General features: G+C 37.2%; 1 protein-coding gene across 1 annotated transcript; it reads right to left on the bottom strand.

Moving 5' to 3' along the window:
- Positions 1–342: 342 nt before the first annotated feature.
- CLDN16 (claudin 16) lies at positions 343–24,604 on the bottom strand. Its single transcript, XM_045502595.1, is given in 7 exon segments — positions 343–2,293; positions 3,033–3,224; positions 6,601–6,765; positions 10,049–10,151; positions 24,046–24,180; positions 24,182–24,229; positions 24,232–24,604. Coding segments are annotated over 7 exon segments (921 nt in total). The 5' UTR covers positions 24,376–24,604; the 3' UTR covers positions 343–2,159.
- Positions 24,605–24,971: the final 367 nt, after the last annotated feature.

A 24,971-nucleotide genomic window follows, 5' to 3' on the forward strand; every position in this document is an offset into this window, starting at 1 on the left:
CTGCGCCACCCAGGCGCCCCTAGAAAATAGGATTTAATGGAGAGATAGGTAAATAAAATTGTCCAATTTTATAAATTTTATTTTTTCTTGTTCCAAGTAACAAGATACGACTGAATTTTAGTATCAGATACTGTTTGTATACTTTGGGCTTATCTTAATTTTTCTTTCTGGGCATGTTGAGTTGCTACCATGCCAATTATTACTTCTTCACTATTTAATATTTGTTTTGTTGTCACTGTATTCTTTGTTATGCTTTATTTTGGGAAGATTCATTAAATTATAGTGAATTAGTAATAAACATTCCCAAAGGAATAAAAAAAAAAATGAATATTTCTCCGAGGATATACGAAACATTTTTATTGAGAAAAATTTTAAAACATTCATGAATGTCAATATTCTGAATCCTCTGAAATATTTTCTTATACAAATGAAGTCTTTGAGGAAGGAAAAATTTATCTCTCTAAAATCTAATGAGTTATTTAATTAATTTTACCCTGCCTTTCCCAAGAAGAATTTCAAGAGACTTGTTAGAATATGTAAAACATGACAGACAATGTATCATAAAATAAGGATGGGAATAAAAATTTTAAAAACCAAGGCTGAGAAAGGACAACATGAAATTAATTTTAAACTGCATAGAATGACACCAATATAACAGGTAAACATGATCTACAAATAATTTTTTAAGTGTCAATTACATGGTTAATAATATCCATGAAATAAAAGTGAATCAGTTATTCTTAACCTTAAAATTAGATTAGAATTTCTTCTGAGAATACTAGTAAAGAGATACCATGTGAAGTCATGAACACCACTCTCAATGTAAATATATGTTCTAGGCTTTCATCATCTTATTTTCACATTGTTTTTAGCTTTTATTAACTTAAAATACTTCTTTTGGGGGTCTTCAGAAATTCGCAGCTAAATTTCCATTTTCCAGAGAACTACTATCTAGTTCAGTGGATAGCCTGTTAAGGTACTGCAAAAGCATTAAGCTATTCATGTGACTTATAAGAAATCAGAAAACCTGAGATTAAATTATATAACTTTAAAAACAAACCCTACCATTTAAAAAAAATGTATGACCACAGTGTGAATATGAACAAGATGCTATTAGCAATCATTCACTGATTTCTGTACGTGTATTATTAAATATATAATTCCATTTTTTTTCTCGACAAATAGACATTTTGTGAGAAAAACTGATCTTTATTTCAGTGGAGAGTTGTGAGAATTTATTTCTTCCAATCAACAAATATTTGTTAAATTTTATCATTTGTCAGATATTTTCCTGGGTGCTAAGTATCCAGTTGGTGGGAGAACACCTGAATCAGTGAATTTTAATATGGTGCATTTCTGAAACATTTTTGGATGTCCAATATATAAATGACTGAACTCTCTGGGTTAGCTGTTGCAGCTGTGGTCTAATAATTTGGCAATATATAGGCAAACTTACGGTAGCAATAAAATAATACACAGATCTCTTATGTTGTTTATGAGGAAGACAGTGACCACTGCTCTGGTATTAATCTGACATTTGCTTTTGACATTCCAAGTATGGAGGGGACACTTCTTATCTTTCAGTTCCACCAGCAGCTGGTAGATGAAGCTGTTAATTTCTTTTTTCTATTTTAACAGAGTCAGAGTAACAGTAGGGTTTGATATACTAGTTTAAATGTGGAAAATCATCTTCAAAGTTATCAAATAACTCACTCAGTTGAGAACACAAAGAATGAACCAAAAGCCAGAGAAGGAGCTAAGAGGCTGTCAATACCTTCAAAGATTAGAATCTCTGGCCTCTTTTAAAGGTTGCTTTCTAGTCTTAAAGTATCATTTTACTTGAATATCACCATGTCACAATCTCTAATAGCAATATGAAATCACAAACAAACATTTGTATATCCTAGCAACCTTATCTGCAAATACAGGGCAAGTGTATGTGAGCATGTGCAAAAGGAGGGTAGAAAGGAGGGAGAATATGGGAATAACAGAAAAGGAGCAGTGATAGCAGAATCAAACTTCCTGATTAAGCTGAGCAATTAACTTAGTTGAACATGAGGACTAAGTAAGTGCTCCTAGATCAACCTGCTATTGTATTAACTTAAACATATTGATTGATCATTTCAGGAACATATATACACAGACTGATGTGTGGCACTTTACACTCTCGTGTCCACGGCATACATTTTGGCGGTCTCTGTCCGAGGGGCTACGTATGACTTGGCCATGGAAATAGCTGCATTTGAGTAGGCTTTCCTCATGGAATACGGATAGTTCCTTTCAGGTCCAACATCTGTTGGAAAGAGATAAATGTAGTTGTATAGAAATAATTATGATTCAGTGAACTTTGGGGAAAAATGTCATTTTACACATTCTTCTCATAAAGAGAAAAAAATATAAATATTTTAAGAAGGAATCATCTAAGAAGAACCCTAGAATAAAATCTAAGATTTTCATCTGGAAAGTTATTTTTAGATTTAAAGCTTAGGTACTTTCCTTCTTTTTCTCTCCTCCCTCTCTTCCTTCCTTCCTTCCTTCCTTCCTTCCTTCCTTCCTTCCTTTCTCTTTTCTTCCTTCCTTCCCTCCTTCCTTCTTTCTTGATGAGGAGATGGATTTTCTTGCTTTTTTACAATATTTTTAGAAACCCAATAGCAATACATTATATTTTTTAACAACAAATATTTGACGTGGCTCTTAGTCTACTTCTCTGTTTAACTCTAGATATAAATTTAGTAGATTAGATGAAGTTAGATATATAAGATTATGAACACATTGAAATCATCATTATATATTTAGATATTGGATACAGTTATAGATGTGGTTTTTTCACCCAATATACCACTTATGAGGTATGAGGCTTGAATATTGCAAATCAGTTTTCCTTGAACAACAGAAACTTCTCAAGTGTCATTTTTTATAAGAGGTAGGGATCAAGTAAGCAACATTATTTTGCACTGGTGAGAACTGTTTCTACCAGATTGGGAAGATTGATAATGGAGGCAAGTAAGTGTGCTATTTTATTTTGTTCTTACCTTTGAAGAGGTATAAGCAGCATGTCAGGACAGCACCAGCCAAAAAGCAACCCAGAGACCCAGCCATTCCAAGCCAGCAAGACCAACCAAATTTATATTGGATGCCAAGAAATATATTGTGCAAAACCAGAGAAGAACGTTCTACATAAACATCAACAGCATACCACACTGAACCAATGATTCCTGGGGCACCTGAAAGAAAGAAAAGTTGCTAAAATAATACAGGCTTTCTAAATGTAAGTTCATGGACTGCTACCCAAAATGGATGGCATCATTTAGAGAGGGATAATAATCATTTGGAGGGGCAATAATAATTGCTTTCTATTTTGTGTTTCTTCCAAATTATGTATCAGTTTATACATAAAGAAAAATACAAAAATTTTAAAATGCAGTGTTCATCTGTTTGTGTAAACTTAAAATGATCATTGTGGTTTTCTTTAATTTTCCTCTCTCACATGTTATTTTGAATGCTGTGTAAAAGGAAATATGAAAACAACAGAAAAAAAGAAAGAACACAAAATTGAAGACAAATAATACACAGCATACATTCACTCTATTGATTTTTTTTAATTAAAAGTATATATCTTTAAGAATATTCTATTCTTCTCTGCCCCACCCCCTGGACCCACAATTAAAGCTGTGTCAGCTACATAATCAGCACCCATATGGAAACTATGTTTTTTGAAGTCAATAATTTTAGTCTGTTGGGCTTAAAAACAAATAACTGGAGTAAAAATTGTCTTTATTTTAAAATAAATTCTTACCTACCACCCACACACCATGAGAGAACAAACTAAGAAATTTTGTTCCTTTTAAACAAAATTTAACCCCCCAAATTAGTCTATCTGACAATTTGACTGGCTTGGAATGATGCCAGTAGAGTCCGCTTGCTTTAAAGGTATAAATTGCACATCAGTGCTTAGGTGCAGGGAAAAAAAAGGTGAGGAGCTATAGAACAAAAGGCTATGTGAAAATGGTGTTTCACATTCTTTTCTAGGGGGTCTGTGGTATGTATTTAAGTCACCATTTCATTGCATTATTTTCCCAGTTGTTTAATGCAAGAAGTTTAAGGACAGGTAATGAACACATAACCTTTAGATAACAGGGTATAAATTACCACCTATTTTCTACAATACTTCTAATCTATGGGTTTAAGATGGAAATTCCTTTTTTAAAACTTAGAAAGAGATTATGTAAAATTATACATACATGTAACACACATAGATACATATATATATGAAATATGCATATATTTCATTTTATACCATATGAAAATAGCATGTCATATATATTTATATATATGTATGGTGTTAGTATTTCATGTATTATATATATATTTATTATATGTAATATAATATATAATATATATCTAATTTCTTCTCTTTTTAGGTTTATTTTGAGAGACAGAGTGGGAGGGCAGGGATTGGAGAGAGGGAGAAAGAGAGAGAAGTCCAAGCAGGCTCCACACCACCAGCACGGAGCCCAATGTGGGGCTCAAACTCATGAACCATGAGATTATAACCTGAACCAAAATCAAGAGGCAGAGGCTTAACTGACTGAGCCACCCAGGTACCCTTGGCATAGTAATTTCAAATGATGGTTTCAAGCCTTTGGCAATATCTGGAAATTTAATTTCATCATTTCTTCATCCATTCCTATAGGGAATTTTTCATCAACTCATATTTTAATATTTAGCTGATTTTTATTTTTTTAAATAAAAAGGGGCATATATAATGGTATCTCAGAAAGTATTCTGGAACAAAACTGTATGCATTAAATGGTGTTTAAATTTGTTAAATAAAACACATGGTTACATACAAAAGCTCTATGTTATCACTAGGCCAACCTAGACATGAGAATGAATGTCTTAAAAAGGAAAACTTACTAAGTTCTTATGGTTTTTTAATACAACCTAAGGATCATCAGGCCTTGACTCAATGCTTGTGTGAAAAAATTCAGGGAGGCCCCGGTTTTGACTGTGTGATGGGTTAGGCTCTCTGCTATGGGCTCACTCTGTCCACACTGGATCTTTACAACAGCAATTCAGAATAGATTTTATTGCTGGGACGTGGCCTTATTTTGCAGATCAAGTAAAGAAGACCAGTTAAGAAACTGGCCTAAGGTCAAAAATCACACATATATATCTCCAAGCATTAAAAAAATTAAAAAAAAATTTTTAATGTTTAGTTTTGAGACAGAAAGACAGACATGTGTGGGGGAGGGTCAGAGAGAGAGAGAGAGGGGGAAACACATAATCTGAAGCAGGCTCCAGGCTCTGAGCTGTCAGCACAGAGCCCGATGTGGGGCTCAAACTCAGGAACAGCAAGATCATGACCTGAGCTGAAGTTGGACGCTTAACCGACTGAGCCACCCAGGTGCCCCTAAAAAAAATTTTTTTTAAGTAAACTCTACCCCCAACGTGGAACTCGAGTTCCCAACTCTGAGATCAAGATTGCATGCTCTACTGACTGAGCCAGCCAGACACCTCTGCAAGTATTTTTAATTCCAAAATCCCTATCCATTCATTTTATACTTCTTGGTGAAGTTATCACTTATATTTGCTTTGCTAAATTTTCACTATTACCATTAAAAAAAAGATAGTTTCCTCTCTGGGGGTGTGCCCATTGGTTTTCAATCTTCCTGCACTTTGATCTCTTGAACAGTGTATTTTCTCCCAACTTGCATTAAGGTCTTAAGAAGACATCATATTGTGACAGAGGAAGACTAAAGTGAATTTAATGACAGAATTTAATGATGCTTTTTCATCAATAAACACCATGTAAAGTGCTTCTTGACTTGTTTATAAGTCATGCTTGATTTAGTATCCTTCAGAATTCCATTTATTCATCTGCCTCTTAAGTGGAGATATAATCTGCTTATTGTTACATTTACATTCAGATGGGTTGGCACATAAGAAAACCTGACATAGGACTTGGCACAACTTAGTTGCTAAAGAATTGCTGAAGAATTGCCTACTCCTACAGTGGGTACAGGTAAGGAGATGGGACCTTGGGACTTTAGGATTTAACTTCAAGAATAATAAAAAATAAATTATTTGAAAATTTTAAACCATTATATAATTTTTTAAATGGTTAAAAATAGTTTGAGGACTTCAATAAACTTTGATCTAACATCGTAACAAAAAATTAATTATCTGATTTCACAGCTGAAGAAAGAAGGACTGATGTACTCCTTATTCCTTCAATCTAGAAAAGCTAGTCACATATGATGTTAAAATGAACAGCTTCACGGGGCACCTTTATAGCTTAGTCGGTTCAGTGACTGACTCTTGATTTTGGCTCAGGTCATGATCTCAGGGTCATGAGATAGAGCCCCACATTGGTCTCTGCGCTGATACTGTGGAGCCTGCTTGGGATTCTCTCTCTGCCCCTCTCTCTGCCCCTCCCCTGTTCATTTGCACATGTACACGTGTGCTCTTCCTCCCTCTCTGGAACAAAACTTAATAATAAATAAACTTAAAAAAAATGAACTGCTTCACAACAGCATCCTTCTTCATCTCAAGACTGTAGATGAGCACCTCTATCCCCATCCCTAGTGCAGAGAGTACCTGCTATTAGTAATATGGTTCCAGCAACAAAGCAGATGCGGACTTTGATGTATGGCTCATCAGGGAGGAATTTCACACAGTGGAGACCAAGAAGCAGGGTGATAAATCCAAATCCAGCTAAAATATCTGCAGTAATCATCAACGCTCGAGTTACCACCAGCTTCACTGGAAGATCAGGGCATGTGGTTAAATCATGGTCAGAGGAAGGAAACACGTTAATGTCAAGGTGTGCCAAAAAACAGATAATTACATACATTAACAAATGCCCATTGAATTAGAATTTAAATTTGCATGAACTTGGATTTTTTTTTCATAAAATGCAAAAATATCATGAGATTATCGGTATTATTATTTGTTTAAGCACTGATTATTACTTAGACTTGTCGGTCCCCTAGCAAAATGCTTGGCCTATCGTGTACACTAAATACCTTTTTCCTTGTTTGTTTCTTGTTCTGGAATGAGACTTGTTCACAAGTATTATAGCTGAATACTCAATTGAAAGTAGAGTATCTATTCTGCAGAAGTTTCCCAATGAGTATTTAAGAAATAAACGATCACTACAGTTGTTTGAAGTTCCATTGAAAAATATACTTAAAATAACTGGTTAAAATTTGGTACAGGGGAGCAGGATAAAATGATTCAAGATGTCTCTTGCCCGTTCAAGCTAATGGGAGCCATCTCTTCTAAAGCCATCTCTTTAGAAGGAGGAGGAGCTACAGAGCTTCTGTTATTTAGTCGAAGACTACTTCTAAAGGCCAGATCATATTCTTTTTGATCGGTTCCAGGGGTGACCCTTCTTGGCCAACATTCCATCTTAACCCTTTAATCTTGCACTGTCAACTGAGCAAATTTCAACTATGGCCAATGAGAATATGTGGTAGAAGGTCCAGGGAGGAGGGTATTAGGTAAGTAGAAGTGGAATAGTAGCAATCAATCATCTTCTGCAGTGGAAGCATCCTCAAATGTGAAAACCTCTTGAACTGTGAGTCTCGGTTATGCTAACTTAAAAATGGGAAATTTTGTCAGAAATGGAGGGTTAATTGCCTGATGTCAAAACTACTACTATTTTAGCTCGCTAATGGAAAGGAGGAATACAATTTATTCTTTTCGAGGGTATTGTAATTATGTTTTATTTTCATGGTGATGGGGGCTTCCTTGTATTTTAAATAATTCTTCTGCAATGGTGAGATAAATTTAGGGCTGATTTAGTAATAGATTGCTTGTAAAATGTGGCCAATTTATTTAAAATAAAAAAATACCTTTATAATCCATCTAAGAGAGGAAATCAATGCATAAAATCAGCTTTTACCTGATTAATAGGTGAATATTTAAGATCTTAATATATGGCATTATTTCAAAAAATTTAGATTTATATTTCTAATTTAGGCCAAATCTAAGGCTTATTTTTCTCAAATTTCAAGAAAGAGAAAAATATGTGCCTAACTAGGCTATATATATAGAAGTGGGTCTCCTACTCAGCACCCCAAGCAAGCAGTCCCACACTTTGGAGTGCCTTCCTTAAATATTAAGTCCCTTTTGGACCTGGGACCAATAGGGCCAGGATTGCCTTTGGATGGGACACCTTGAAATTGTGACCCTGGTTTTCCCCTCTCCAAGCCTTGATCCCACATATAGCATGATTTCTGATGCTCTGTAGAACTCCAGGACTCATGTCTATGGTGTTATCCAGCCAGCCTTATGGCCTGTCCAGTTCTAAGAGGGCAGTTCTGCAGACAGACTGCTAATGCTAACGAACCAGGAATTTTTTTCCCAGGTATTGTCTGAGAACTGGCTGCTAGAATAATGTTAAATATTCTGACTGGAGAAAAGGGAACTCAAATTAACTATATCAACAAGAGCCCTGAAAAAAAACTTTTGTATGGGTCTGTATATCCTAGGTCCATAGGACAGTGGGAAAAGTTATCTAATTGTGATTCTATAAAAGATATCAAAGACTAAAAATAAAATTTTATAGGTAATATCCTAACTTAGAGGGTATAGTTGTTATTTTCTTAGAATACATGTTTATATCTGTAGTCTCTAAGCATATGATGGAATTTCTTAAACAAAAGTAATTACTTTTTAAGATATTATTTGAAATTAATAGGTAAGAACATATTTTAAAATGTGAGCTAGTGTAGGCAAAAGATTAAAAAAAGAAATATTTAAAAATACAATCAGCAGTTTTCTCTGGGCAGTAAGCTTATGAGTGATTTTCTGTTATTCTTGTATAAATGTACATAACAACATTTACAAGTTTGAAATATTTTATCTTTATTTTTTTTTTCTCCGCTCCCACCATAGCACCACAGTTCTGGAATAGCCTAGTGTCCACATGAACTTACATTTTTATTGACCAAATCATGCTTTTTCGTGGATAGAAGTAGGTTACCACAAGGAGGGGAAAAGAGAAAGAATTAAGAAGTTTCAAAAAAAAAAAATGAAATATAGGCTTTATGAATTAGGTTAAAAAAAAACCACTCAATCCTAAATAGCAGAAGAAGATATTTTAGAGCACTGCTCCTTTTAAGTGCTTATCCCTGGACTGAAATAGCTGTCCAGGGGAAAAGTCACATTCCAAGCCTTTGCTTTTCATTTATCTTCAGAAAAGAAGTTGCCATGCTCTACCATACCCCGTCTGCTTTGAAGGAGACCAAAACCAATTAGCTTGAACAACAGCACCAGTATTTCTTGGCATGATTCAATGTTCTAAATAAATAAATATCTGCTGTGCAGAAAAACTGAGAGAATCAATGATAACATTTTTTCATCTATGAAACCTCTTTATTCATAGAAATATGGACCTTGTTAACACTTAATTAAAATTTAAAGCTAAAGGTTAGGAAGAAGAAGGAGCTGGCTGTACTATTTCTGTTAATTGTGTGTCATATGTATTGATTCTTTTCATTCCCTGATCCTATAATCTGTGTGTCTCTCTTTGCCTATCTCCATGTCTGTTTTTCTCTTTGTCTCTGTCCCCTCTGTTTCCACATTCTGTCTTTCTCAGCAACTCTCTCAATGAATTACTGTCAACTTCCTATTTGACTTACATCACAGCTAAAAGACATCTCTGAAATGGTTTTCATCTAATGTGTCAATTCTAATCCTCCAGTAACCACAACCTGAAGAATTCATCTCAATTTAAAAAATGTTTACTTTAAGTCTACTGTGCGTAAGACACTCTGCCAGGTATTTGGGGGGAGGGGGGCAGAGATGAAGAAGTTAATATTTTTACCTTAAAAGAATGTATACAACATGGAAAAAGATAAAATATGCCCAATGTGTTTCAATTCACGTTTCTGAACTTTTTATGGAAACATTTAAAATGAGACAGAACTTTACCATAGTTCTGTAGAAACACACACACACACACACACACACACACACACACAATGAAAACCTGTTTGGGATCCCTCCCTGGCAAGGGGGTTGTCTAAGGCATACATACAGGGGTGTTCGGCAAGGATAGAATCATACTCGTCACAGGTGCGAATCCCATCAAAAACGTTCGTGACACACTCCCACCAGAGGCCTCGGCATTTGGTGCTCACCTAGACGTTGGGAGAAGACACTGTGTGAAACAACTCATGCAGGCACACTCTAGTTCCCCTCGATCAAAGGAAGACCTTGGCTGTTGTGCGTTTGATAGTAAAGTACATTGGTTGCAAGCGTGATCAGAATTTCATTTACAACAAACACAATGTGTTTTACAGTATTTTCCCTTAAGCACTAACAACTAAAGGCTTTCTCCACCAGGAAATGAATTCACTTCCTGATGGGGTGGGGAGGGGGGGCAGTGGTACCTAACTAAAGTCTTCATTACATATAGGCAAATATCTATGGCTGGTTCGATCGTGGAGTCATGGTTTCACATGGGGACAATTTATGTCACTTTTCCTCTGCTGACATTTTTCATCAAAAATAAATAAACAAATAAATAAATAAATAAATAAAGTCAATATAGCAATAAATGCTAACTCTTGACGTCCTGAGTCTATTAAGAATGTACATTAATTTTTCACCCCCATAAACACTGAGTCCCATGAAGAAAGGTATTATTGTATATGAAGTTCACAATTTTACAATAATTGCCAAAGAATGCCATACCTCAGGACAGCAACAAATGAAATATAAAGACCCACAGCTTCTTCCTTTTTGCTCCACTGACACATTACAAATGTTCCAGCTATGATATGAATGTGAACGAACTGAGCATTAATGTCGTAGAACCTGACAGCTGGAAACCACTTTTACTTAGAATCATAGTGCAGATGATTCTAAGTGTCCACCTAGAGCTAAAAGACACCAGTGCCCAGAGCCATTCCATGTTTTATCTGTAAGCTGCACGTCACAAAAGATTTCCTAAAATTGTAAACATGCCAATGGGAAATAGTTTCAAATATTCTTGACACAGCTCATGCATATGGAACAGAGCTAATATGATTGTTTGTCCTGATTCAATTACAGATTCACATTACCTTGGGATTCTGGGAATAGTTTAGTAAAATTTAACCAAGAATTATCTTGGAAAATAAAAACTTATTTTTTTTTCCTTAAAGAAAGACTAAATAACAATGTGGGAAGAGAAATGCCAAAGCGGGGAGATTAAAATTGGTGTGAAGAAGAAAGGAAGGGACGTAAAACCCTTTGATCTGCAAAAGGAAACCGCATCAGGGAATATTTGTGCTTTGAAGCTTTGCTTGGTGTTCTACCTTGCAGCTGTATTGTGTGCCAAATAAAACTTTACTGCTTGTTCTTCCACTACAAATGTCAATGTTGTACTTCTATTGTCCTTTTATAGGTAAAATACACATAATCAGTAATAATAAATCTATATTGAGTCCATACTATGAAGCAGTTACTATTTAAGTATATTATTATCCCATTTATTCCTTAACTGCTCCTGTGAGACATCAATTACTATCAGCTATTTTACAAATAAGGAGAATGAGGAATAGAAAAGGTAAGTGATAACCCCAAGCAAGCATAGTTCACAAATACGGCAATCTGTGTGCTTGCTCTTAAGCACCGCAGTATACTTAAAACCCATTTTAAGAAATTCCGAATCCGTTTCAGGCTAGAGTACTCCAGCACTGAAAATGAGAAGATAGCTTGGGGTGAAGGGTTATAAACCCTAACTTTAATCTTGTCCTATGGCTATTATTCTACAAACCTTCACTTTGGCTTGCTCTTCCTAAGGTTAAAACTGAAGGGATGCTTTGGGGATATTATCTGCCTTAGGAACTGCAGTAACCAAAAATTTAACACAGATCTGCCTTGTGAAAGTTAACATACCAATTTTTTAATGATGGATGTGAGCATCTCAAGTTAGATAAGCATGCAATTTAAGCTGCCACTAAAAAAGTATAGACTTTAAATCTAAGTTGATACTTTTTAAATGTGTTGTATCTTTGGGCAAGATCTTACCTTTTTTTGAGCCCCAATCTTCTTATCTGTGTAAAGGAGATAGTGCTAAGATAGTTATAAGAATTAAAAAATTACAAACACACAATATAAATGATTTGCTCATAAGTGATCTTAGTAAAGTACTTAAACATCGTAACAACCTGAGTAGTGACAGTGTTCAACATTGCTAACTAACCACAATCAAAGTGAAGAAGGGTAGGTATGATGGGTTGAATGATGCCCCCTCCCTCACTTCTCCCACCAAAGATCTGTCCAAGTCCTAATCCCCAGAACCTATGGATGTATGGATGTTATCTTTTTTGGAAAAAGGGACTTTGCATATGGCCAACTAATCTTTGACAAAGCAGGAAAGAATATCCAATGGAAAAAAGACAGTCTCTTTAACAAATGGTGCAGGGAGAACTGGACAGCAACATGCAGAAGATTGAAACTAGACCACTTTCTTACACTATTCACAAAAATAAACTCAAAATGGATAAAGGACCTGAATGTGAGACAGGAAACCATCAAAACCCTAGAGGAGAAAGCAGGAAAAAACCTCTCTGACCTCAGTCGCAGCAATTTCTTACCTGACATATCCCCAAAGGCAAGGGAATTAAAAGCAAAAATGAACTATTGGGACCTCATGAAAATAAAAAGCTTCTGCACTGCAAAGGAAACAAAACCAACGGATTAACAAAACCAACGGACTGGGAAATGCCAACTAAAAGGCAACCAATGGAATGGGAAATGATATTTGCAAATGACATATCAGATAAGGGCTAGTATCCAAAATCTGTAAACAACTCACCAAACTCCACACCCGAAAAACAAATAATCCAATGAAGAAATGGGCAGAAAACATGAATAGACACTTCTCTAAAGAAGACATCCAGATGACCAACAGGCACATGAAAAGATGCTCAACGTCGTTCCTCATCAGGGAAATACAAATCAAAACCACACTCCGATACCACCTCACACCAGAGTGGCTAAAATGAACAAATCAGGGGACTATAGATGCTGGCGAGGATGTGGAGAAACGGGAACCCTCTTGCACTGTTGGTGGGAATGCAAACTGCTGCAGCCACTCTGGAAAACAGTGTGGAGGTTCCTCAAAAAATTAAAAATAGACCTACCTTATGACCCAGCAATAGCACTGTTAGGAATTTACCAAAGGGATACAGGAGTGCTGATGCATAGGGCCACTTGTACCCCAATGTTTATAGCAGCACTCTCAACAATAGCCAAATTATGGAAAGAGCCTAAATGTCCATCAATTGATGCATGGATAGAGAAATTGTGGTTTATATACACAATGGAATACTACGTGGCAATGAGAAAGAATGAAATATGGCCTTTTGTAGCAACGTGGATGGAACTGGAGAGTGTTATGCTAAGTGAAATAAGTCATACAGAGAAAGACAGAGGAGTGTTGTCACTCCTATGTGGATCCTGAGGAACTTGACAGAAGACCATGGGGGAGGGGAAGGAAAAAAAAAGAGGTTAGAGAGGGAGGGAGCCAAAACATAAGAGATTCTTAAAAACTGAGAACAAACTGAGGGTTGATGGGGGTGGGGAGGGAGGGGAGGGTGGGTGATGGGTATTGAGGAGGGCACCTGTTGGGATGAGCACTGGGTGTTGTATGGAAACCAATTTGACAATAAATTTCATATTTAAAAAAAAAAAGGAAAAAGGGACTTTGCCTATGTAGTGAAGTTAAGGATCTTGAGGTAATGAGATCATCTTGGATTACCAGGGTGGGCCCCAAATTTAATGACAAGTGCTTTAATGAGAGACACATAGAGAAGAAGGTAATATGACCAGAGAGGCAGAGATTGAAGTGATGTGGCTGTAAATCAAGGAATGGAGTAGTGACCAGAAGCCAGAAGAGGAGAGGAACGATTCTCCCCTAGCTTCAGAGGGAGCACAGCCTTGTCAACACCTTGATTTCAAACTTGTAACCTCCAGAACTGCGAGAGAATAAATTTCTCTTGTGTTAAGCCACCAAATTGTGGTAATTTGTTATGGCAGCCCTAGGAGACAAATACAGTAGAGATGATTGGTACAGAACTGTTATACTGAAATAGAAAACAGGACTTCTCATAGCTTATTCCCGTTCAGTCCCTCAATTAACAAGAACATACTGGATCCAGTTTATACCAACCAGAGCTAGGTTATACGGATTTGAAGCCACTGTTCCATAATTAGACAGTGACTGTCCATAATTCCTGCTGTCTAACATAGCCCCATTAAAACAAACAAACAAACACTCCTACTGTGGTATTTCTTTTTATATATGAGGTTATTTAGAAAGGAACCTGAGAGATATATGTAGGAATACTCATTTTACACTAAAAAAGAGTCTCTTGGCAAAATAATCCAGCAGTGGTATCATTTTCAAGGCTATTGATCATTTACCTGCAATGACCATATTTAGAAAAGCAATGAGCTCATTAGAGGAAACAGGAATCTAATTTCATTAGGTATTAATGCTCAGGGGCACACTATTAGATTGCTTGGTATTCACACTCGGTTAAGGTACGTGAGAATAGTGGCTGTAATTAACTAAACTTCTGTGTTAATATAGCACTTACTGGAGATACCCTTAAAGGTGCCTTTGTGCACAAAGACAAGGTTAAAATTTTTTATGGTATTTATCATATTTAGGGAAGCCCTCCTTGGCTATAATATATAATCTTCACTTACTTATACCTGTGTTATACAGAGGCTTATTAAGAACTCTCTCAAAGGCAAGTAAATCTAAATTCTTAAAAGTTTTAAGACAAGGTTCTGTTTAAAAAGGAGACTGATGCTTCAAATATTATGATTAACCTTTCTTAAAGGGCAAAAATGCAAAATGTTAACTAATAATTCTTATCTTGCAGGGTCATTCAAAATAGAAGATTGTAATTTTAAGCTTACTCTTTTAACATGCAATTTATACATTAATAAATACAGATAATGATACTAGAGGGATTTCTATATTATTTCAATGAATATTTGTCCTGATGTGAGGAGATTATCTCCTAAATGGGGAGAACTCAGTTTATCCAAGATATAACAATAAAAGCACAAGTCACAAACATGAGGCTGGCATAAATCTCTTAATATTATTTAATTACAATAGTAAAACAGAGATCTTATAGAGCAGTCCATATTTCTGCTTTCCTTTGTCAACTTAGTCATGCTGGCCACCTGGACTCCTCAGTCCCGCATAACAATGATTAGCGCCAAGGGACTGGCTGCTTCCTTTAGATGGGGCTGTACTCACAGTTTTCCTCCCCCTCCCTCCTCCCCCAATCTGCCTCTCTCAAGGATGTTGGTTACCTGGTTCCTAACAGCATTTAAGTTTCTCACTCCTCGTGTATAATAATGAGAATGACTCCCTTTGCCTTCAATTTGTCAAATTTCTACCTATCCTTCAAATGGCACTTCAAAGATACTCCTTCTTCCAAGAAGTTCTCCCAGTTTCTCCAGCTAGGGTTAATTTATTCCTAGATCATACCATAATCTGTCCATATTTTCTATAGTATTTACAATATTGCATTACTATTCTTCTGTGCATTTGCAGACATCTGTCTCCCAAGTCTGTCTGTTGTCATCTTTCAAACTATATTCATTGAAGATCTGCCATGTGCCAGTCAACAGACTAACAAAATGCTGGGGATAAAACAAAGCCCAAGAAAGGTATGGCACCTCGCTTCAAGGAGCTTACAGACCCTCCTGCTTGGAACATAATGGATGCTCAAAAGATGTTTATTAAGAAAAAAAAATGGTCACTTTTTCTTTCTTTTTTTTTTTTTTTTTGAATCTTTATTTCCTTTGAGAGACAGACAGAGACAGAGACAGAGTGAGAGCAGGGGAGGGGCAGAGAGAATCCAAAGCAGGTTCCAGGCTCTGAGCTGTCAGCACACAGCCTGACGTGGCTTCAAATCACGAAAGCAAGTTCATGACCTGAGCCAAAGTCAGAAGCCCAACCGACTGAGCCACCCAGGTGCCCTGGTCACTTTTTAAAATTCACATTAACTATCTGTCTTTAGATAATGGTTACTGATACACTCTATGCACAACTGGTGCTTCTGACTTGACTGAATGGATAAAACAGCTGAATCTGGGAGTCAAAGAATTATGATTTAAACTATAGAGTTAATACTGATTTATTGTCAGGCTGGACCCTATCTACTCGACCAGCTCTGGGAAGTAAGTGTTTACCACAGGACTCGGGATGAGCAGGATACCACTCAGGAAATTCTTTAGGACACCATACTGACCACGTCTCTTCCCTGTTGAATTTATAGTGTCCTAAATTAGTTCCTTAATCCTGGGATTTCCTATTCCCATCTCTTTAGCAACTTCCCATTAAGGCTTCTCTACCCTTGTCTTTGCCATTTTTTTTCCTTGTCACTCGGGAAATATTTACAGACAGCAACATACAATTTTGCCTGCCTTGTCTTGTTTCCTGTAGTACTGGATGTGTTTGTCTTGCCTGCATGTATTTTGTATATCTTTTGGGAATTAGAGAAACTTAAAAATACTTTAATTAATCGGCATTTATTTTTCTTCCAGCTGTGTGGGGAGAATATATTTATATACTCAATAGTTTTAATAAATATGTATTGTTGGCTGGCCACTATAAAATAAGATTTTTCTTTGTCAATGCACATTAAGTTATAAGTGCATATGCACTGAGATGTGTGTGTAAATATAATACATAGAGAGAGAAGTATGCATAAACCAAAAGAAAGTAGAATAAGCCATGAAGATGTACTATTTTAAAAACCACCTTGCACACACATATTATAGGAATTTATGCTTTTCACACCACTTTACCATTCTTGTGTTAATGTTCTTTAATATGGAAGATACAACTTAGCTGTTACCAGTATTTACTTAAATATATTCATTAAGATTCAAAACCTTAATAATTCCATAGTAAATAACATACTTTACTACTAATACTTGAGACAATTTCAATTTTAACATGAAATGCATTTGAGTTTTTTTATACCAGGATTCTGAACTTTTCATTTTAATATTTTATATTATTGGGACACCTGGGTGGCTCAGTCACTTGAGTGTATGACTCCTGATTTTGGCTTAGGTCATGATTCCAGGGTCCTGGGATCAAGTTCTATGTAGGGATAAATACTGAGCATGGAGCCTGCTTAACATTCTCTCTCCCTTTCTATCTCTCCCTCTGCCCCTCTTCCCCACTCATGCTCTCTCTCTCTCTCAAATATATATATATATATATATATATATATATATATATATACACATATATTACTATCCCAAGGTCTAAAAGAACTCAAAACAGTCATTTATAAAGATAAAGAAGCAAGATTAAAATAAGCATAATAGATGTTACCTTTCCTTTCCTCTCCATTTATGTGCCACGAGTTATTTGCTGAAATACATTTGGTTTAGTTCTGCCTGTTTATTTGTGGGAGGCTGGCTAAAAGTAAAAATGGCAAGAACGAGATAATACTTACTTAGTAGGTAAAATGGTCTTCATGGTTATATTACCTAATTTACATATTTGAACTAAACATTTCTATTTTTTCAAGTTTATTTATTTATTTTGAGAGAGAGACAGAGTACACGAGTGAGAGAGGGGCAGAGAGAGAGGGAGAGAGAATCCCAAGTAGGCTCTGCTCTGTCAGCTCAGAGCCTGATGTGGGGCTCAGATTCACGAACCATGAGATCATGACCCCAGCCGAAAACAAGAGCCAGACACTTACCCGACTGAAGCATCCAGGCACCCCTAAATGTATCAGTTTTAACATTTATTGTTTATTTAAATCACACCTTTAATCATCTTAGAATGCTTCTGAAAGCATGGCATCCTAACTTTGCAATGACTACTGCATCAGTTGTGACAGATCAGTGTTTGCTGAGTGAATGGTAATAAAATATTAGTTTATTTTTCCTCTCTTCTTTTCTTCATTTCTGTCTTTATTTAAAGCACCAGGCAGGGGGCGCCTGGGTGGCGCAGTCGGTTGGGCGTCCGACTTCAGCCAGGTCACGATCTCACGGTCCATGAGTTCGAGCCCCGCGTCAGGCTCTGGGCTGATGGCTCAGAGCTTGGAGCCTGTTTCCGATTCTGTGTCTCCCTCTCTCTCTGCCCCTCCCCTGTTCATGCTCTGTCTCTCTCTGTCCCAAAAATAAATAAACGTTGAAAAAAAAAATTTAAAGCACCAGGCAGAAAAAGCTATATTCTCTGGACCAGAATACACTCTTCACCAACCTTATTGTACATCCCAGGGAATTAGATTTTTATTCCTACCTTTTTTAAAAAAGGGGCGAAATCCATATCTTCAACAATTTTCAATTGTACTAAGATTAAAAAGCCTTGCCTAGAAAATGGTGTTGGTCTCCCCACAGAGATACTTTTCATTTATGGCTCAATGTGTGATTTCCAAAGATCACATCGCATTATATTCATTCTTTTCATAAACATGCCAAGTATCTTAATAGATGCGCCCTGTCAGTTCATGTGAATCATGAGTTTCCATGATGTGGAAATTGGTGTGAAGAGGAGGAGATCATGAGATGAACAAGAGAATATTTGTAGCCGCCAATGTCTGCTGAATGAGTTTGCAATGAGTCGGGAAAGTAAAACCAGTATATATGTATATATGTATATATAATCAGAGTACATGCAGGTATGATAATTTTAATATTTATTTTATATCCCAAACAACTGCGGCATCATTAATGTAATTAGAAATCCCAGGGAAGAACCTGATCATGGGGATAAAATAAATCCAAATGTGAGAAACCTTCATTTGAGGTAATAAAATTTTAATCATAATAGTGCTTGGTGTATAGCAAATTCTCAGTAAATAATTAACGCAAGATTAACTGAAAACAGATTAATCTTGTGAAAACGTTCTTTCCCTCTGGTAATTGAAAGAACTTTGCCAAGAAACTACTTTTTTTTTTATTTAAATGTGGTATATGAAGAATTTCATAGCTTCTAATATAGTTAACAAACTAATAATAATATTCAGTTTATTTTTCTTTTTTTTTTAAATTATTTTAACATTTATTTATTTTTGAGACAGAGAGAGACAGAGCATGAACAGGGGAGGGTCAGAGAGAGGGAGACACAGAATCTGAAACAGGCTCCAGGCTCTGAACTGTCAGCACAGAGCCCGACGCGGGGCTTGAACTCACTGACCGTGAGATCATGACCTGAGCCGAAGTTGGCCGCTTAACCTACTGAGCCACCCAGGCACCCCTATTTTTCTTTTTAAAATGCATTTAATAGGTAACTTATGCTACTTTGTCTCTATCGTTTGCTCTTATTCCCTGGTTAGATAAAAAGGAAACAGTCATAAGTATAAAAATGGGCAAACCACAGCTCAGAGAAGTGAACAAAATTTCTCCAAGAGAATCGATAGCTAACACAGGGATAGAACTTAAATCTTATATCTCTCCCTTCAGTGAACATTATACAAAACGTCATCTCCTCCTCCAGAACAAAAACAAAACAATAAACTGCAAATAGACAATAATATATCTCTCGTTTATTGACTGATTTGTATTTGCCCGGGACTGTGGTAAATGCTTTAGGTACACAAGTTCATTGAATCCTCACAAGGCACTTATTACATTATTATCCTCCCTTTACAGAAGAAAAAATGTGCTTTATAGCAATTTAAATGTCTGCTATTTAAAAGCATACAGGTATTGCCTGGGAGTGTGGGATTTAATCTAGGGTCCTCTCACATCAAGTCCAACCTGTGAACTTTCCCACTAGAAAGCACTGTACTCCTGGCCCCCTCGAGGTGCTGTATAATAATCTCAGTGAGGAAAAAATAGTGGGATGGTCCAGGGACATTGTTGCTTAATGACTTCTGTACAGAGACTCGTTTTCCTCCATTTGAGCTCTTGGTGAGTGACTCCACCATTCCTCTAATTGCTTAAAAACAGTAAAGTGGATTTCAACCTTGGCTTGTCCCTTGAATCAGCTCCTTTCTCCACATGCACTTATTAATCTTATCCATTCAAGTTCTTTAGAGCTTCCCATATCTTCACGTCTCTCTATGCTTGCTGCTTCACTAGTTCAAGCCATCAATGTTTCCCTCCTGTTCTACGGCAAAGACCTCCCAATTAGTCTCCTACATTTCCTTCTATTCATTCTAACCTTTCCCCATAAGTAGCCACAACAATTGATATTTGTAAAACATGTGCATATTTGTTTACAGTGAAACATCTTTCACTACAGTGTAAGATCTATATTTTACTTGAACACAAAGCCTTTGATGACCAAGCTCCTATAGTCTCCTACCTACATTGGAAATTCTCACCATGCTGACATAGTCCAAAGCCAGATATATTACTCTCATACCTGGATCGCTGCCCATACTATTTCCTGTGCTTGCAATACTCTCTACTTCTTCCTTACTCACCTGTCCTTAGGTCCTACGCTAGGTGTTTCTTCTGGGTTGCCTTATTCATTCTCTAAGATTGGGTGAGCCAGTCACTCAGAATTATTTGTTATCATGGCACTTGTCACACCGTATGGTAACTCTCAGTTCACTTGCCCATAACTCCCAGTAATGTTGGGACAACCCAAGGTAGATCCAGGTCACATATTCCTTCCAAACCTGTTCGCACGGCAACCCCAGGGGACAGAGGTATCAGACAGTATTTGTGGAATGAAAGAAGATAGGAAGAAAATAATAAAGGGAGAGAGAGAGAGAGGGAAGGAAACAGAGATGAGGGGGAAATTATGGGAAGGAAAAAGAATAAGTAAGGAGAGGAAGAGCATAAGGGGTAGAAGAGGGAAGAAAGGAGACAGGGAAAAAAGGAGAATGGAAGTATCGAGAAAAAGAGGGTGGAGGGAAGGACAAGAAGAAATAAGTAATGAGGAATGGAGTAATATGGAAGGAAGAACATAGGAAGTAACAGAAACAGAGAAGGTTTGCATTAGATTCCAGATGGAAGTTTCTGGGGAGACTGTAGACACCATGGGTCCTTCAGTGAGTGGCCATGACTTTGGGATCACAGACAGTCATAGTCAAGGAGTCCATGTGTTAAACAACATGAAGACTGAGGAAGGATCTTAAAACTATGGAGTTTACTTCATCTTCTAATTGAAGAAACTGAGCTAATTGAAGACAGAGCTGGGGCTTGCTCAATGGAAGACAGGTAAGATGCGAACACAGGCTGGAATAATCTCAAAGCCCTAGATCTTTCCACCGCATCAGTCCTCCCAGAGACAGAGGAATCAGTAATGAAGGAGCAGGACCCCTGGTCCCTGGTTTGGAGCTGTGCACTGTGCCATCCGTGTGACATTTCTTTTCTCCTAACATTTTTACTTAATGCAAAGGACTTTCTTCAACGGAGGCATGAGTAAGGCAAAATAATGTTTTATACTATTTTGAGTATGCTGTAGTAAGACAAAAGAGTATTTGAGCTCTTTCTGCCTTGTGCTCCCGGTTAATCATCTTCATCCTCTAACAAGCCTTGAGTTTTTACTCATTCTGTACTTTTGCCATGTATCCTCTCGTCTAGAAGGCCCCTGCTGCCATTTCTACCTTTTGAAGTCCTTTTGGAGGCTTTGCTCAAATGCCTTTTCCTCCCTGAGGCCAGCTTCAATGTCCTCAACAGGAAACAATCATTCTATCTTCTTTGCTTCAATGGTATATTGTTCATTTCTTTCTTAAATATGAACTGGCCTATGCCTTTCATTATAGTTCCATGTGTATCTTTTTTCTCTACTAAATGTCCACTCCTAGAAGGCATGACCCATTCCCGCTTTATCTTTGCCTCCCCTAGGAAGATTAGCCCAGTACTTTTTATATGTCATACATTCCATGTTTGTTACATTGAATTGAACTGTTGAATCCATTTTCCATTTTCCATCTCCATCACTCTAGAAGATTAACAAAGCTAACAAAGCTAAAAATTCATAATACTCCTTTTTGCTTAAATACTGCACAGGTGGGTTTTTTTTTAAAGCACTTTTACTGTGTTAACTTTTGTCCAATAGTTGTTTAAAGTGAGCTGCTCATGTGGACCAAAAATGATACATACATAAGGAAGGAAGCAAGGAGCGAGAGTAACAGACTTGAGTCAGTGGGTATCCGAACACTGAAATCTGTGGATAATTGTATGTCTTCATATATTGGCCAACTGAAGGAGCAATTATTTCAAGAGGTCCCTGTCGCATTGAAAATACTGACAAATAGAGATTGTTGGAGAGCAGAAGCCTCATTTGTTACAGTTTTTCTTTTAATGTGGAAGCGTCTTGGAGAATGTTTGCATAGTATGCTTCAAGTATGGGAAATAAGAAAGAAGCTAAGAAATACTAACTCTTGTCCAAGGTTAGCAAGGATTTACTAGAGGTGAATAACCTGGACTGCTCATACCATTCATTTTAACTAGAAGTGTTCTTGCACAAAGCAGATGGCAAATTGGTTGGATGTACTGAAATACAAGCAAGAAAATGCTTTAAATGCCGGGACTCTCAATCTCCCTCAGCAAGGTCTGACCCTTCCTAAACTTCCATTCTTGCCAAGTGAAGTTAGTATTTCTGTCGGCTTAAGCAGAAAGATTTTCAAATTGTTTCAGAAAATATTTTAACAGTGCTTTTAGATGAGATTTCGCATATTTTTCAAAAATAATTTTGTGTATGCTAGAGTCCAATATATTTCTAAATTAATCTCCTACTACTGGCAGTCTGGATTCTGGGGAGCTAATGGCAGCAGACATTTTTATCTGCACTTTTCTCTGAGCACTGTTCAAAAGGCATTCTTTTTTTCATTCACCACTTACATGCGAGGCCAGATAAAATACATCACTGGACTCACATATAGCACACATCCTTTGCAGTATTTCAATTCTATCACAATTTTCAGGCACATAATTTTCTAGCTCTAAAGAAATATTTATAACTCTGTTGGTTTTGAAATGCCATGTAGAAGTCAGAGGAAAATTAAAAGCTAAATATAAATAAATAAATAAATAAATAAATAAATAAATAAATAAAGCAAGCCAAAATAATACACAGCAGAATAGAAAAGTCATTACTTTCTGTTTCTAACTGTAACATGAGAATCCAATAAATAAAATTAGGAGAAAAAATATATAAACTAGCTCTTGGGTATCTTTCCTAAACTTCATAGAGGTGATATTATAGCATTTGTTAGAACAAATTGTTCCCCTCAGGATATAAGTAAGAGAGTAGAATGGGTTGTTGCATAGTCATTGAGTTCCTGATATATTGTTTCTTTTCTTACCTACTTTTTCTGAAACCTCACTAATGAATAGTAGCTGATTTTGAAGATTTTATTTTTAATCAGTTCTACCTTCCTCACATTCCTATAGCCGCAGGAAATTACTGTAAATTTCAAAATGGTTTCTTTCTGAGCTTCTCCAGTAAGAAAAATAAAATCTGCAAATGTGAACCACTCACTCATTTGTGTTAACAGTTGGCTTCCAAGAGCAACTTAATTTTGAGAGTTTCTTAAATCCATATCTGTCCCCCCTACTTTGGGACCCACTGGAAAGATTTGTTCTTCCTCTCGCTCCTACTTGGAAACACCTTAAAATAACAATTCCTCTTATGTAGGAAATGGGTAGGTTTTTATACACCTTGAGCTTGATTACTCAGTTTCTTAGATTATCACTCTTTAAGAGAGGCCAGTCATAATGCTGTCATCCAAATTAGAAAATGATTATGAGAAAGGCTGTCACTGGAATGTTATTCTAATTTAGTATAAGCAGCAGTGGAAGAGGTGAGTTTCTACTCAGTGGCAGGGATTATGTAATTACACTTATCCTTAAGAAAAAAGAGGGATTATCCAGTTACCTCATCTATATAATGGGATAATAACAATGCCTACCTCATAGATCAGCTGTGAGGATTAAATGAGCTAACATAAGACTCAGTAAGTAGTAAGTAAGGAGTAAGTCCATCCACGTTGGCTATTATTTCTATCCCCAGTAAGCATCCTGAGACAGCGGGGCTGAGAGAAAATTTGGACAGGCTTGGGTCAGAAAAAGAAGGTGCTGACTTCTTACCTCCAGGGAATCGTCAGCATTCACCATCCAACAGTCTGTCCAGGTGGCCACAACCAAGAACCCAGTAGAGAAAAAGGCAAAGAAGCAGGCGGCGTACTGAAGAAGATCCCTCATTTTAGCAAGCAGCCTGTCTGGAAGGGACGCATGGGCAGCTGCGAGCCCTGGGCCCACTCAGGTGGCTGGAACGTTGTCAGTCTTCTGAGCTTCTGGTACCTGGGGATGTGAAAATACCGGTCTTTTACTTTTCCTCACACCCCACCGCAGACGTCTTAAGTTGTGGTAAGAGTAACTCGAACAGGCTGTAACCCACAGAGGGGTCCTGGAGGTCATTATCCAAAGCAACCAGCCTCCAATCAGAAGCCAGGTCAGTGAAAGGGCTGAGTGTGTTTTGGGTGGGGGAGAAAAGGCACTGTGGTAACATTTTCGGGCCAGACTGTGGGCTAATGTGAGGTGATGGTCACCCGAGGCACGTGCCAGCGCCAAGATGGAGAGAAGAAGGGTCACACCCCATGCTGACGCCTGTAAACCGATCTTTCTCAGGCCCTCCAGGGAAAGTGAGCTATTCTCCTCCCCCTCAGTAAGGAGGCTACACGGTTGACTGAGTGCTCTTTTATTATGAGGACTATTTTAATATTCGTTGACTACCTTGGACAGACAGGCCACTGGTGAAACTATGCTAAACAAGTGTTTGCTCAAGGGAGTTTGCATTCCACAGTGTTGGGCAGAACAGCTCCTTGAAGGGTTTCCAGCACCCTCGCCCCAGGTGGAGTCACAGTTCCTAACCTTCTGGCACCACAGAGTGGGAAGGTGTGTGCAGTTTCATCGTCAGTTCTGTGTGTAAATCCTTGCTCTGAAGCTTATAGGTGGAGGGCACTTGGGCTGTGGGTTCTGGAAAACTGGAGGTGCTAATGCCATCTTCATGAGAC

Source organism: Leopardus geoffroyi, chromosome C2 (assembly GCF_018350155.1).
Source record: "Leopardus geoffroyi isolate Oge1 chromosome C2, O.geoffroyi_Oge1_pat1.0, whole genome shotgun sequence".
Taxonomy (NCBI): Eukaryota; Metazoa; Chordata; class Mammalia; order Carnivora; family Felidae; genus Leopardus; species Leopardus geoffroyi.